The sequence below is a fragment of the Ovis aries genome, chromosome 26, assembly GCF_016772045.2.
Source record: "Ovis aries strain OAR_USU_Benz2616 breed Rambouillet chromosome 26, ARS-UI_Ramb_v3.0, whole genome shotgun sequence".
Lineage (NCBI taxonomy): Eukaryota > Metazoa > Chordata > Mammalia > Artiodactyla > Bovidae > Ovis > Ovis aries.
Window position 1 is genome coordinate 2,775,435 of NC_056079.1, and position 17,039 is coordinate 2,792,473.

The following is a 17,039-nucleotide window of genomic DNA, read 5'->3' on the forward strand; positions in this document are numbered from 1 at the left end:
GGACAGTATAGTCCATGGGGTCACAAAGAGTCATAGTAAATGTTCAAAACTGTTTCCCAAATACCCATTTATGCATGAATTCTTCTGTAATAATAAAAAATGAGAACTAACAAATGAAAAGTAGCCCAGCAAGAATATGTGTGTATAAGTGTGTGCTTAGTCTCTCAGTTGTGTCTGACTCTTGGCGACTCATGGACTGCAGCCCACCAGGCTCCTCTGTCCATGGGATTCTCCAGGCAAGAATACTGGAGTGGGTTGCCATTCCCTTCTCCAAGGATCTTTTTGATCCAGGGATCGAACCCAGGCCTCCTGCATTGCAGATGGATTCTTTACCACTGAGCCATAAGGGAAGTCCAAGAATATGACAACCAAGAATTTAAACATTGCTGCTGCTAAGTCACTTCAGTCGTGTCTGACTCTGTTCGACCCCATAGATGGCAGCCCACCAGGCTCTCCCGTCCCTGGCATTCTCCAGGCAAGAACACTGGAGTGGGTTGCCATTTCCTTCTCCAATGCATTAAAGTGAAAAGTGAAAGTGAAGTCACTCAGTCGTGCCCAACTCTTAGTGACACCATGGACTGCAGCCTACCAGGCATTGCAAGTATACTCAATAGAGTAAAATATTAAAAAAGAAAAAAAAAAACTAAAAAATAGGTAATGCCAGTTTTTAACTCATTTGCACAGTTATATGATCAAGTTAATAAAACAAGCATGAATGTATCAAATAAATTTCTGAGTTAGAAATACAGTGTATTTCACACTCTACTTTGTTATTTTCTTATGTTTGTACAAAGTATCCACTTTGTTCCTTTTTCTTCATTTGCATCATTACCTAAAATTACCTTCTCTCAGTTCTAAAATTCAAGTTGCTGGAAGAGCCATGGTTCAACACTGAGAACTGGGCTCAGAACCTGGCTGAAGCTAAGCAATTGCTGGTGTGGAGGGTGAGTTTTCCAAACCCGAAATGATGCTATTTTGTCAACTAGAGTTATTAGCTCCCTATGAGGACACAGTGCACTCTGGGGTAGTCTGGAGACAGCTGAATCGAATGGGTCTCTCTTCTCAAGGACTAACAAATAAAAATGTCATCTTGAGTAAAAGGGAGATGAGAGCTTCTGGAAACACAGGAAGCACTCCTGCTGAGAGAAGCCTCCTCTCACTAGAGATGGGCCCTGACGTTCCCTGGTGGAGACACAGGTCAGGGACCGCGCGCGGAGGGAATCGCACCAGCACTGAAAGGAGAAGGGGGTGACGTGTGAGGGACAGGCGAGGCCGCGGCACAGAGCAGAGGGGCGGCCGCTGAGGGACTGACCGCACGGCTGAGGCCGGTCACAGGGTCCAGCAGGCAGGATGAGCCCTGTCCATCTCCTGGCACTGGTCCTGGGGTTCCAGGAGCCGCACAGCTGCTCCCTCTCCCAGGAAGGCCCTTGCTGTGCAGAACCAGCATCGCAGACCTGCAGACATTTACACACCCCGCTGTCCTGTACTTGCCGCACCAAGAGCACGGTGGGCCTGAATCCACAGGCAGGGCAAGAAGCAGAAGACACCAAGGGAACGCCTAACCACAGACACGTGGGGAGATGGTCCCTTTGGCATTGGGGAGTTCGCCAAAATGTGGATGCAGGGCTCCTGGAATTCACGGATGATCCAGGGAAAGGAAGCTGGCAGGTCATAGTCAAGGGCCCCAGCAGGTTAGGAAGTGGGTGCCACGGGGGCAAGTGACCAGAAAGTGACTCAAGCATGGAAGAGTGAGGCGAGGGCACATGGGCAGACTGAATCTGGATCAGAGCAGCACCAGCAACTGTGATCAAGCACGGGAGAGTGAGGTATGGACACGTGGACAGATTGAGCTTGGATCAGAACCAGCAACCAGAAAGATCCTTTGTTGGCTGTTGCCTTCTCTGCCACTGGGCTAGAATCCCATACAATCTTTAAAGTCTAAATTAAATTTAAAAATTTATTAATTAAAATTAAATTAAAATCTAAATTATAATTAAATAATAATAATCTAAATAATCTAAATAATAATCTAAATTTAAATTAAATTAAAAAAAAAAAGCTAGCACATACCTAAAACTATTAACAAGGGGCAAGTCTCCAACATGACACTAAAATGATCCAAACAGTCCATGCGCTGGCTAGCACTTTGGACATCGCCCAGTTCCTGCACTTATTTAAGGAGCAGCTACATGCCTTCCACCTGGTCTGGAGGCTTGGGGTCCATGTGACATCAAAAGATCCACGCACTGCAGAGCTCCAACCCACAGGACAGACAGCAGAATGACTGCCAGGATGAAGGCGGTTCACTGTGGAGCAGGAATGAGTGTGCAGAGCATCCACGATACACCTGTTACGCGGGTAACTCCCCCCAGCAGCAAGGGAAAGAGGCTGCGGTGCTCTGCTCAGGGAGAACCGCGGGGGACCCCTGTGGCTGCGCCTGTTAGAGGCGCCACAGGGAATCCCTGCACTCTGCTCAGGGATGACAAAAATGGGCAATAGAGAGAGGCCTGGAGCTCGGAGCTGAGAACCTTCAGGGAACGAGGTCCAGGTCCCCCTGACATGACAGCCACCAGACCAGCAGAGGGGAAAGCGAAAAGTATGGGAAGCTAGAAAGGGCAGGAGAGCAAGGTGGCCTTGAGTATGTATTGTGCACTCTTCCAGGAAATTAGGCCCATTCGAATCCTAGAGAGGTTGTTCCCAGGGGAGGAGGAGTGAGGGTTTCTGGGGCGGTGAACCTTGGGCACCACAGCTGCCAAGGCCGCTGGAGCTCACAGCTGCATCCCTGCCCAGGAATCACATCAAACAGGGTTGGGTCTGCTCCCCGGGGGCACCGCATCCATGGTTAATGGTACCAGTCCTGCCCGCCCGCTTCAGTTTGGGAAAGCTCCGGAGGGCATCCGTAGGATCAGCCAGCGTTCCACATGGACCTGCGACTGGTTCAGCGGCTCCTTCCCTGCCTCCATCTCCTCCTTGAAGGTATCTCAAAGAGTTCCCCAGTACACCCTCCCAAACTAGTCTGGCTCAGTCAGCATCTAGCACAAAGAGTAATTTGTCATGGATTTAAATCAGGTCCTTGAGAACATTTTAAAATCCACATTAGGTACAAGACCATATCTGTTGTGGACAAGGGCAACACACATCATAAACCCTTGATGGGTTCAGCTGGGATTTTGCACAAAATTTACACACAAATCTGTTTTTAGCTGGACTATAGAGAAGGCTGAGCACTGAAGAATTGATGCTTTCGAACTGTGGTGCTAGAAAAGACTCTTGAGAGTACCTTGGACAGCAAGGAGATCATACCAGTCAGTCCTAAAGGAAACCAAGCCTGAATATTCACTGGAGGGACTGGTGCTGAAGCCTAAGCTCTAATACTTCGGCCACCTGATGCTAAGAGCCAACTCATTAGAAAAGACCCTGATGCTAGGGAAGATTAAGGCAGGAGAAGAAGGGGGCAACAGAAGATGACATGATTGGATGGCATCACTGACTCAATGGACATGAGTCTGAGCAAAGTCATGGAAATAGTGAAGGACAGGGAAGCCTGGCGTATTGCAGTCCAGGGGTTGCAGAGAGTCAGACACAACTTGCTGACTGAACAACAACAACCTTGCTTTTAGGGTTTAGGCATCACTCCTAGCCTGACAGGCACAATCCTGCCTGACCTTGTCTGAGTATCAGCTTCAGGCTACAAGGCCAGGGTTATGGGCTAACTTTATGTGTGGACCAGCGGGCTCTCCTCTCTGCAGTGGTCACACACTGCACCTCTACAGCCCCTTTGAAATGTGTGATTGCTCACACAAGGGGCTACAAAGGGTCTGTCTTAGCAGTCAGAGTGAGCCCAGTCATTCAAGCAGAGTAACAGTGCGTGGATGAGGGTTCTTCAGAGAAACAGAACCAACAGGCTATTTCTATCTTTATCTCCATTGCTATGTCCATATCCACCTCCAAATCTATATCTATCTATCCATTTACTATCAAAATGAATTTATTATAAGGAATCAGCTCACATGTTTATAGCAAATGAAGTGTCCAGACCCAAGAGAGCCAATGATAGAAGTCCCAGTCCTAATCAAGGTCCAAAGGCAGGAGATGCCAGTGTCCCAGCTCAAAGACAGATAGATGGACAGCGGGAGCAGCTTTTCTTCCTTCAGCCTGCCCTTCGATTCAGACCTTTAACTGATTTGATGAGGCCCATCCATGCTGGGGAGGGTGGCCTGCTTTACTCAGTCTACCAATTCAAATGTTGACCTCATCCAGAAACACCCCTACAGACACACCCAGAACAATGTCTGCTGGAACGTGTGAGCACTCTGGGGTCAGCCATCACAAGTGTCAGCACAAGTGTTCGAAGCGCGTACACCCTTGGTTTTGTAGCAGCAATTCTGCTCACCAGGAATGGTGCAGGGAACAGTTCTCTGAACTAGGACATTTTCCTTTCTGTTAAACTCATCACAGACCCCTGGCATTACGGGGTACAGACCGAGGGTACCTGTGAGTGCCTGCACTCACCTTCACCCCACAGCAGCATGTCCACAGGGCCTGGGACACAGCTCTGTCTCTGAAACAGCAACGGTGAGCTCTATTTTCACGGGAACCATTCTAAAATAGCCGAAACAAGCCTAAAATAGGTCTTGCTTTACCACACAGCAGCACATCACAGGGGACATTTCCTTTCATTTACCCCCTGCTAAAATTTAAATAGTTATGGCAAATTATATAAAACATGATTTGTGGAAATCAGTTCATCAACATGTGTAATGAACTCTAACTGAATATTATTTTTGTGACAAAAAATTGATACAGAGTTAACCTGCTTCACTGGAGACAGTGAAGCAATAAAAACACAGGGCTGCCAGCCCCGGGAACTCAAGACTGTTTGAACAAATATGCAGATACTTTGCTTGATGCCTGTGCACCTTCCTCAGTGATGGAGAGACTGTGGTCATGGGAAGCCCACCCCTGAACTGAGATTTTGTTTTCTTTCTCTTCTAGTGAATAAAAACGATCTGCTGTAGCATATAAAGTATGTAGTCTTAAATGTACATAATCTCAAAAAAATGTACATAATCTCAAACTCTATTTCATTATTATATTTTAACAAAAATTCTTCTATATTATTAAATGAAATTTAACATTGATTTACAAAATTATTTATACTCAGCATTTACCTTTGCAATTTATGATAGAAATTTTGAAATATAAAGTAGAAAAGCTATGCACTAAGCCAGTTAACTTTCCATATGTATTGTTCTGCTACTCACTATATATTACATATATATGTGTGTGTGTCTGTGTGTGTGTGTATGTATGTATTAGGATTAGCATTAGTCGCTCAGTCATGTCTGATTCTTTGCAACCCCATGGACTATAGCTCTCCAGGTTCCCCTGTGCATGGGATTCTCCAGGAAAGAGTACTGGAGTGGGTAGCCATTTCCTTCTCCAGGGGATCTATCCAACTCAGGGATCAAATCCAGGTCACCTACAATGCAGGCAGATTCTTTACCATCTCAGCCACCAGGGTAGCCCATATATATTAACTATACATATATGTGAATTCCCTGGAGAAGGGAACATTGACTCACTCTAGAATTCTGGCCTAGAGAATTCCATGGACTGTATAGTCCACAGGGTCTCAAACAGTTGGACACAAATGAGTGACTTTCACTGTGAATTACATATATGATTTATACATATATGAATTATGTGTGATTTATATATTTATGAATTATATTTGTATACATTATACAAAATTATATAATATATAATGATTATATATTCTGTTCAGTTCAGCCGCTCAGTCAAGTCCGACTCTTTGGACCCCATGGACTGCAGCACGCCCATCTCCCCAGTCCAATATCAACTCCTGAAGCTTGCTCAAACTCATGTCCATCGAGTCAGTGATGCCATCCAACCATCGCATCCTTTGTTGGCCCCTTCTCCTCCTGCCTTCAATCTTCCCCAGCATCAGGGTCTTTTGCAATGAGACAGTTCTTCGCATCAAGTGGCCAAAGTGATGGAGTTTCAGCCTCAGCATCAGTCTTTCCAATGAATATTCGGGATTGATTTCCTTTAGGATAGACTGGTAGGATCTCCCTGAAGTCCAAGGGACTCTCAAGAGTCTCCTCCAACACCACAGTTTGAAAGCATGCATTCTTTGGTGCTCAGCTTTCTTTATAGTCCAGCTATCACATCTATACATTAGTTGAAAAACCATAGCTTTGACTAGATGGACTTTTGTTGGCAAAGAAAAGTCTCTGTTTTTTAATATGCTGTCTAGGTTGGTCATAGCTTTTCTTCCAAGGAACAAGCGTCTTTTAATTTCATGGCTTCAGTCACCATCAGCAGTGATTTTGGAGCCCCCCAGAATAAAGTCTCTCACTGTTTTCATTATTTCCCCATCTATTTGCCATGAAGTGATGGGACCAGATGCCATGATCTTAGTTTTCTGAATATTGAGTTTTAAGCCAACTTTTTCACTCTCCTCTCTCACTTTCATCAAGAGGCTTTTAGTTCCTCTTCACTTTCTGCCATAAGGGTGATGTCATCTGCATATCTGAAGTTATTGATATTTCTCCCGGCAATCTTGATCCCAGCTTGTGCTTCATCCAGCCTGGCATTTCACATGATGTACCCTGCATATAAGTTAAATAAGCAGGATAATAATATACAGCCTTGAGATACTCCTTTTCCTATTTGAAACCAGTCTGTTTCCATGTCCAGTTCTAACTGTTGCTTCCTGACCTGCATACATATTTCTCAGGAGGCAGGCCAGGTGGTCTGGTATTTTCATCTCTTGAAGAATTTTCCACAGTTTGTTGTGGAAAAGGCTTTGGCATAGCCAATAAAGCAGAAGTAGATGTTTTTTCTGGAACTCTTAAGGCTTTTCGATGATCCAATGGATGTTGGCAATTCGATCTCTGGTTCCTCTGCCTTTTCTAAAACCAGCTTGAGCATGTGAAAGTTCATGGTTCACGTATTGCTGAAGCCTGGCTTGGAGAATTTTGAGCATTACTTTACTAGCGTGTGAGATGAGTGCAATTGTGTGGTAGTTTGAGCATTCTTTGGCATTGCCTTTCCTTGGGATTAGAATAAAAACTGCCCTTTTCCAGTCTGGTGGCCACTGCTGAATTTTCCAAATTTGCTGGCATATTGAGTGCAGCACTTTCACAGCATCATCTTTTAGGATCTGGAATAGCTCAGCTGGAATTCCATCACCTCCACTAGCTTTGTACATAGTGATGCTCTCTTAGGCCCAGTTGACTTCACATTCCAGGATGTCTGGCTCTAGGTGAGTGATCACACTGTCGTGGTTATCAGGGTTATGAAGATCTTTTCTGTACAGTTCTTCTGTGTATTCTTGCTGCCTCTTCTTAATATCTTCTGCTTCTGTTAGGTCCATACCATTTCTGTCTGTAATTGTGCCCCACTTTGCATGAAATGTTCCTTTGGTATCTCTAATTTTCTTGAACAATTTTCTTGAAAATTAGTCATATATTATATACACATAGTAAGTTTTATAGTATAATGGATGGGTAATATTGCTTGCACAGCTGTATTATAGTTATTTATACAATATTTTTCCTTTTTGGTTTTTTAATTGATTACTTTGAATTAAATATTTTCGTATGCAAAAAGGTTTTAAACAACAAACGTCACCTCTCTTAGACTGCCTTCTCAGACACCTGAATACCTCCCTAAAGAGTTATTGCTTTTTAAACTTTGCATAATATTTTGCCAATACTTCTCTTAATTACCAGAATATTCCCTTTCTCCATATACACACATTTATATACACAGATGTGTGTACGTGTGTGTGTGTGTGTGTGTGCACGTGTTGTGCGCATGTGTTCAGTCACTCAGTCTGGTTCAACTTCAACTCCATGGATTGCGGACCATCCAGTGCCTCTGTCCACGGGATTCTCCAGGCAAGAATATTGCAGCGGGTTGCCATTTCCTTCTCCAGGGAGTCTTTCTGACCCAGGGATCCAGAACGAGTCTCCTGCTTGGCGGGCGGACTCTTTACCACTGAGCTACCTGGGAAGCCCAGTGAAACTAGTATCATTATTATTTTCTCCCCCTTTTTATTTTTAAAGAGGAATCTGACACACAGGAGGTTAAATAGCTCACCCTAAGTTACACAGCTGAGTGACAGAGGGTCCTGGGTAGTCTGGCTTCACAGCCTACATCTGAACTAATACAACAAATGTTACTTACACGTACTGTTAAAACCTAGAAAGTGAAACACATGTAAGGATTACTGGTATATATTTTCTGATCATATGATAGACAACTACATTGTCAGTCAAATAATGTGATTATTTATGTATTTGACTGGAGAAGGAAATGGCAACGCACTCCAATATTCTTGCCTGGGAAATCCCATGGACAGAGGAGCCTGGCAGGCTACAATCCATGGGGTCACAAGAGGCAGACACAGCTTAGTGACTAAATCACCACCGTATATTTGATGATCACCTGTACAAAATGTTTTTATTTTATTGCCAATTTCTAGCTTAATATAGCACTCTGGAAATGATAGTTTCAAGGACATCTTTTTTTCTTTAAATTAATTAAGTTGTTGATTCTACTTTATTTTTAATTGAAGCATAGTTGACATAATCTCATGTTACTTTAGGTGTACACATAGTGAGCATAAACCGACTATGCATATATATATAGTTTATATATATGTGCCTATATATAAATATATACATAGCAGATGCTTGTTGGTTATCTATTTTATGTCAATATACACTAGTATATATACATGCTAATCCCAAACTCCTAATTTATCTGTTCTATCCCCTTTCCCCTTTGGTAACCACAAGTGTGTTTTCTGTGTCTATGAATCTTTTTTTTTTTTTTGTAAATAAGTTCATTTGTATCTTCTTTTTTTAGATTCCATGTATAGGTGATATCATATGATATTTGTCTTTCTCTATCTGGCTTACTTCACTTGGTATAATCTTCTCTAAGTCTGTATGATGTCTTTCTTTTGATATATGATATTCTCTCAACTTTTAAAATCCCCAAATCTTACCTTATCTCTCTGTTTGAATTATCTTATAAACTATGGAATATTGCTCTGTCAAAAAACAATAAGTGGCCTTGGACTGGCTCTCTCACGGGGACTGACTGCCATCCACTTTTTCACCACACCTGAGGCTGTAGCTATTCACCGGCTATCAGGGTTGCTAGCAGAGTACTAATTAGGACTGAATGTGATTCTAACTTATGCTGTATGGTCATCAAACTGAATCATGATGCCTGGAGGAATATTCAGTTATAATTGAGAACACTTATATTCGTTAATGTTCAAGGATCCTCAATTTGGGACTGACACTCCTCTCTCAAGTCTTTATCCTAGTCTTTATGGCACATGTCTTAGAACTGTTGGGAGTAATTCACAGCCACTTGCTGTTGGGGAGTGTCTGGTATTTGACAGTTGTGTTTAGATTCTACCAGAGGCAGGAGCAAGCACAGGTCAGGTGGAAAGGATTCCACCTCTGCACACTTTCTTAAATAACGCAGTCACGTAGAAGTTCAATTAAAGGTCAACTCTAAAACCCCAAATGTCAGGAAGTCTTCAGCAATCATCTGTTCATTCTAGCCCTCACCTTCGCACAGGCTGCAAATACCTTTTGGGAGCATTTCTCATTAAAAAGAGTCAGGACGTCTCCCTCACAGCCATGCTTCCAGCAAGGCGGAATCTTCACTGTGTGTGGATAAGGACACTCCTGTAGGGGCTTCTAGTCGCCACAGGACTTTTCAGTGTGGTCACTCTCCTTCATCTCACATGGCAAGGGTGTAGCCCTGCTATGCTGCCTTCACTGATGGGCTCAAGACACCCTCACCGGCCGGCTTTATGGTTTTGACTTTGGGAAATGCTTTGAATTACTTGCCCTACCGGCTTGGTGAGCAGTAACTACTAGCTGCTTTTTTTCAGCTGCTGAATACCCAACAGTCAGCATTCGGAAGACAAGAGCACACTGTTTCTTTGCTCAAATTCACAAAATAAAAAGCAATAAAACAAACTCCCAGCTCTCCAGACTGGCATTTCTCATTTTTACATATGTACGCACACATTTGTCATATTAAAGATTTCAATGAACTCTGTAATCAGTGGAGCCAGTAAGATGTTTAAAAAACTGTATCAAAGAAAATGTACATGTAGATAATTAGCAATACGGAAACAAAACTGCTAACAGATGCAAAAGCCTTCAATATCCACAACTGAATCTCCCCCAAGCCAATTTTCTAGCTTTTTCTCAAAATAACTTACAAATTCTTTCTTTATATGGGTCCCCTAACAGTAAAATAATCCATATAAAATAACCACTATTTCTACTTTATTACAGTTCTTTAAAATTTGTTACTTCCTTAGAATTTTGAAACTTATGGAAAATATCTAAAATTTTGAGAATTTAAATAGTTATGTGGGACAATGTTTTATTCTGAATAATTACATTGTCTTAGATTATGGTTTATAATGTGCAGTTTCCTTCAAATTGTAGATCTTTTCTGTGTCAGTAAAAATTGTAAGTTTAAGATGCAATTTCCTGGTAATTTTGATCAACTATCAGTGCCAAGGTATTTTCAAGAGAGTGTAAAACGATCCTGAAAAGGCTTCTCATGACCATAACTTGAATTCAAGATGAGAACCGGCTCTTTTCAAACTTAGTGAAAAACGACTTCAAATCAGTCATGGTTTTTGAAAGTATGTCAGCATGTGCAAGGGCTTCCCTGCTGGTTACACAGCAAAGAATCTGCGTGCAATGCAGGAGATCCAGGTTTGATCTCTGGGACTTAATAATCCCCTGGAGAAGGGAATGGAACCCACTCCAGTATTCTTGCCTGGAAAATCCCATTGACAGAGAAACTTGGTAGGCTACAGTCCCATGGGGTTGCGTAGAGTTGGACATGACTGAGTGACTTTCACTCACTCACTCACAGTATATATAAATAGCAGCTTATATATATATATATGTATGTATGTATGTGTATATATATATACATACACACACATATATATAAAGTTTTATAAATGAGTTCTTTTATATAATAATTTATAACACATTATTAATATTAGTAAGGTCACCGTATCATTTCTGGGGACACATTTCATTATTTCTTTTAGTCAAATACACGAAGGATCTAAGCTGAAGATACAAGCAGTACATCCATCACTGCTTTGATTTTGCATAAACGCAAAGGAAGAATTTAATATGCCCATGAGCCTTCTTACATGTTTATTTCTTGAGTTAAAATGATGTAATTACTGATACAGAGAACATGAAAGGAAGGCTCTATGGTAGAATGGTCTGTGTGTTCCTGTGTGTATCTTTTTGCCAGTCCAAACAGATGTGCTTCCTGACAGCTATGCCTTGAGGTTGGAATATCATGAGGATCATTTCTGCTCTTCCTCTTCTGGTCTTGGATCCCCTTCTAATTAGTCTCTCTCTCAGTTCTCTACCATTTCTAGCAATCAAGAGCTGACCCATGGATACCGGGATGCCCCAAGACACATGCTGAGGGCTGGCTGGCTGCCGCGTCGTCACCTTTAGAACCAAAGTGCATGAGAAGGGAGTTACATGGACTAAACCTCTGAGAACCTGAAATTGGAAGGCAGCTTGCTGATTTTGTTTTTTGAAGGGTGGCAGTGAGAAAGGATTTTCGTTTTCTTTCTTCTGTTTTCAGTGGGAATAAGGAAGAGATAATTTAGTTTTTAAAGATATTTTCATTGGATAACGATATTCCTGTGAATCTAGAACTGTTTGTGAATGTCTAACAGAAGGAAATATCACTGATTTCCCAGAAGATGTTGTAGGACACTTGAGAAAAAGCAGGGCTGAGCTGAGGCTGACAATAAAGATGGGTACTTGAGTTTGGTAGCTGTGTCCTCACCTCCAGCCAATACTTGAATTGATAGGTGAATATCTGAGGGTCTTGCAAAAGCATGAAAATGCAGGTCACCTCAGGTGCATTATATTATTCTTTCTACTTCTGTTTACATTTTGAAATTTTTCAAAATTCAAAAAACGGTTTTGAAAGATAGCTATCAATATGCACCGGACAAAAGTTATGTTTCTGGGACTTCCCTGGTGGCCCAGGGGTTAAGAATCCACTTTGCAACGCAGGGGCCTGCTCAGAAAACAAAGATCCCACATGGTGCGGAGTACCTCAGCCTTGAGCCGCAAACTACTGAAGCCCACGTGCTCTAGAACCTGCGTGACATCACTACTGCAGCTGGCGCACCGCAGATGGAGAGTCAGTCCATGCTCCGTGAAACAGGTCCCATGTGCCCCAACTAGGATCTGACACAGGCACAGAAATACAGACGTGTTCCCTAGGACATCCAGATGAGAGACTGTAGGTGGAACAGAGAGAGTTTACACAGGCAGCACCCAGAGCTCAGGGCCCTGGGTTACCCGCACAGTAGCCGCTTCACTACAGCAACTCTCAGCATCCCCCAACTCAGGGATGAAGCCAACTTCCTCAGGGATGAAGCCGACTTCCAAAGGAACCTTCTCTTCTTCAGAGCAAGCACACACATAACTCTCAAAGCAAGGTTGTTAGTAGATTCTCCCCAACTCTGTCAAGATTTCCCTGTGTTCTATTAAAACACCCACACATTTGTGCATGAGGACGCATATAATAAGCTTCATCGAACCGATGCCGTTGAAATCCATACTGTGTTCTAAATGTTCCCCTTAGTTCTAATCATGGCAGCTTCCTCCCAAGAGGAGAGAAAATGCCAAGATCTACAAGTACGGACAATTCCATCGCTTGCACATGATTCTTAATGTCACTCTCCATTTTGCCACCATAATGGCCAGCCAAGCTCTCAAGAAGTCAACATTTCCTGCTTGCAAAAAAGAGCTCTAAATACAAGTATATCTAAGGAAGTTGCAAATAAGTACCTGTTTTTAAATATTGTTCTCACTTATCAGTCTCATTTATATCTGAAACGTAGAGAATGACCCTGGCCCTCTGTGAGAAAGGGGGTTTTAGTGTGTTCAGATCTTACCTTGGTAAACAGCTTTAAATCCAGGCGAGGCTATGCTGTCATCAGACTGTAGGTGCAGCCACATCTGGTTGCTCATACTCACGATGAGGTCGGGAACACTGGATCCAGTGAGTCTGCAGAGACAAGAAATGCCAAAATCATGGTTTAATGTACCAAATAGCTCCACTTTTACCTTGATGGGGCTGGGTGGGGTGTCCTGCTTAAACAGGCAAGCCATATACATATAAGACCCTCCTTCAAAGAATCTATCGCCATTTGTAATTTATATTCATAATCACAATATCACTGACCTTTTACAGTAATGATTCTATTTTATAACTGCAAACTTGTATCTTTGACTTTAAAAGTCCACATATGGTGAATGACACTTCTGTGTGTCTGGCACTGAAAGTTTCATTTATTGTTGTTTAGTTGCTCAGTTGTGTCCGACTCTTTGTGACCCCATGGACTGCAGCACGCCAGGACTCCCTGTCTAACATCTCCCAGAAGGTGAAGTCACTCAGTCATGTCCGACTCTTTGCGACCCCATGAACTGTAGCCCACCAGGCTCCTCCATCCTTGGGATTCTCCAGGCAAGAGTACTGGAGTGGGTTGCCATTTCCTTCTCCAGGGGAACTTCCCAACCCAGGGATCGAACCCAGGTGTCCTGCATTGCAGGCAGACGCTTTAACCTCTGCGCCACCAGGGAAGCCTAACATCTCCCAGAGTTGACTCTAACTCATGTCCATTGAGTCAGTGATGCTATCTAACCATCTTATCCTCTGTCATCCCCTTCTCCTCCTGACTTCAGTCTGTCCCAGCGTCAGGGTCTTTTCCAATGAGTCAGCTCTTCACATCAAGTGGTCAAGGTATTGGAGTTTCAGTTCCAGCATTAGTCCTTCCAATGAATATTCAGGATTGATTTTCTTTAAGACTGGTCTGATCTCCTTGTAGTCCAAGGGACTCTTAAGAGTCTTCTACAAAACCGCAGTTTGAAAGCATCAGTTCTTCAATGCTCAGCCTTCTTTATGATCCAACTCTCACATCCATACATGACTACTGAAAAAACCATAACTTTGACTATATGGACCTTTGTTGGCAAAGTAATGTCTGATTTTTAACACACTGTCTAGGTTAGTCATAGCTTTTCTTCCAAGAAACAAGTGTCTTTTAATTTCATGGCTGCAGTCACCTTCTGCAGTGATTTTGGAGCCTAAGAAAATGAAGTCTGTTACTGTTTCCATTGTTTCTCCAACTATTTGCCTTGAAGTGATGGGCCCAGATGACATGATCTTAATTCATTAAATGTTGAGTTTTAAGCCAGTTTTTCCACTATCCTCTTTCACTTTTATCAAGAGGTTCTTTAGCTCCTCTTCACTTTCTGCCACATGGGGGGTGTCATTCTCCATATGTGAGGTTATTGTTATTTCTCCTGGCAATCTTGATTCCAGCTTGTGCTTCATCCAGTGTGGTATTTTGCGTGATATACTCTACAAAGAGTCGGACGTGACTGAGTGACAAAGCAGACACCTACATACATAATCTGCATATAAGTTAAATGAGCAGGGTGATAATATACAGCCTTGATGTACTCCTTTCCCAACTTGGACCCAGTCTTTTGCCACATGTCCAGTCTAACTGTTGCTTTTTGACCTGTACACAGGTTTCTCAGGAAGCAGGTCAGGTGGTCTGGTATTCCCATCTCTTTCAGAATTTTCCACAGTTTGTTGTGATCCACACAGTCAAAGGCTTTAGCATAGTCAAGGAATCAGATGTTTTCCTGAAATTCTTTTGCTTTTCCTATGATCCAGGGAATGTTGGCAATTTGATTGCTGGTTCCTCTGCCCTTTCTTTTTTTTTTTTTCTTTTTGTTTTGCTTTATTTTTTAATTTTATTTTTTAAATATAAATTTATTTATTTTAATTGGAGGTTAATTATTTTACAATATTGTATTGGTTTTGCCATACATCAACATGAATCCGCCACAGGCATACACGTGTTCCCCATCCTGAACCCACCTCCCTCCTTCCTCGCTGTACCATCCCTCTGGGTCGTCTCAGTGCACTAGCCCCAAGCATCTAGTATCATGCATCGAACCTGGACTGGCTATTCACTTCATATATGATATCATACATGTTTCAATGCCATTCTCCCAAATCATCCCACCCTCGCCCTCTCCCATAGAGTCCAAAAGCCTGTTCTATACATCTGTGTCTCTTTTGTTGTCTCACATACAGGGTTATCATTACCATCTTTCTAAATTCCATATATATGTGTTAGTATACTGTATTTGGTGTTTTTCTTTCTGGCTTGCTTCATTCTGTATAATAGGCTCCAGTTTCATCCACCTCATTAGAACTGATTCAAATGTATTCTTTCTAATGGCTGAGTAATACTCCATTGTGTATATGTACCACAGCTTTCTTATCCATTCATCTGCTGATGGACATCTGGTTGCTCCCATGTCCTGGCTATTATAAACAGTGCTGTGATGAACACTGGGGTACATGTGTCTCTTTCAATTCTGGTTTCCTCAGTGTGCATGCCTAGCAGTGGGATTGCTGGGTCATAAGGCAGTTCTATTTCCAGTTTTTTAATGAATCTCCACACTGTCCTCCATAGTGGCTGTGCTAGTTTGCATTCCCACCAACAGTGTAAGAGTGTTCCCTTTTCTCCACACCCTCTCCAGCATTTATTGCTTGTAGACTTTTGGATCACAGCCTCTGCCTTTTCTAAATCTAGCTTGCACATCTAGAAGTTCTCAGTTCACATACAGTTGAAGACTGACTTGGAAAAATTTGAGCATTACTTTGCTAGTGTGTGAGATAAGTGCAATTGTGCAGTAGTTTGAACATTCTTTTTCATTGGCTTTCTTTGGGATTACAATGAAAACTGACCTTTTCCAGTCTTGTGGCCACTGCTGAGTTTTCTAAATTTGCTGGCATATTGAATGGAACATTTTCAAAGCATCATCTTTTAGGATTTGAAATAGCTCAGCTGGAATTCCTTACCTCCACTAGCTTTGTTCATAGTAATACTTTCTAAGGCCCACTTGACTTCACATTCCAGGATGTCTGGCTCTAGGTGAGTGATCACACCATTGTGGTTCTGTGGGTCATTAAGATCTTTTTTGTATAGCCCTTCTGTGTATTCTTGCCACCTCTTCTTAATATTGTCTGCTTCTGTTAGCTCCACACCATTTCTGTCCTTTATCGAGCCCATCTTTGCATGAAATGTTCCCTTGGTATCTAATTTTTTTGAAGACATCTCTAATCTTTCCTGTTTTATTGTTTTCCTCTATTTCTGTGCATTGTTCACTTAAGGCTTTCTTATCTCTCCTTGCTATTCTTTGGAACTCTGCATTCAAATGGGTATATCTTTCCTTTTCTCCTTTGCCATTCACTTCTCTTCTTTTCTCAGCTATTATTAAGTCCTCCTCAGACAACCACTTTGCCTTTTGCATGGCTCAGAGGTTAAAGTATATGCCTGCAATGCGGGAGACCTGGGTTCGACTCCTGGGTTAGGAAGACCCCCTGGAGAAGGAAATGGCAACCCACTCCAGTATTCTTGCCTGGAAAATCCCATGGACAGAGGAGCCTGGTGGGCTATACTCCGCAGGGTAGCAAAGAGTCGGACACGACTGAGCGACTTCACAAGGTGATGGTTTTGATCACTGCTGCCTGTACAAGGTGTGCAGAATTTTCCATGCTCAAATGTGGGCAGCACTGGACAAACTGGGAGGTTTGGTCACCCTCTGTGGTGGACAGATGTCCCTTCCTGCTGCATGAGGGACAACATCACACCATGAACATGGAAGCTTGTCTAAGCCAAGAAAATTCTGGTTCATTCACATAATGTGTGGCTTGCACAGTCTGGAATTTTTATGTACTTTTACCACAAAATGCCTTTAAAAATTATACCTTAGGATGGACTCTTCTTGAGCAGTGAAGATAAATACCAAGCCATGGAATGACAGGGAGGAAACATGAACACATTGACTAAGTGACAGAAAGCAACCTGAAAAGGCTGC

The 17,039-nt window shown here is 42.5% G+C and overlaps 1 protein-coding gene across 1 annotated transcript in view; it reads right to left on the minus strand.

Moving 5' to 3' along the window:
• Nucleotides 1-17,039, minus strand: part of CSMD1 (CUB and Sushi multiple domains 1) — a 2,070,567-nt gene that overhangs the window by 473,643 nt on the left and 1,579,885 nt on the right. Inside the window, exon 12 of the mRNA XM_042241416.1 lies at nucleotides 13,031-13,143. Within this exon, the coding sequence (XP_042097350.1) occupies nucleotides 13,031-13,143 (113 nt within the window). The remainder of the gene's footprint in view (nucleotides 1-13,030; nucleotides 13,144-17,039) is intronic.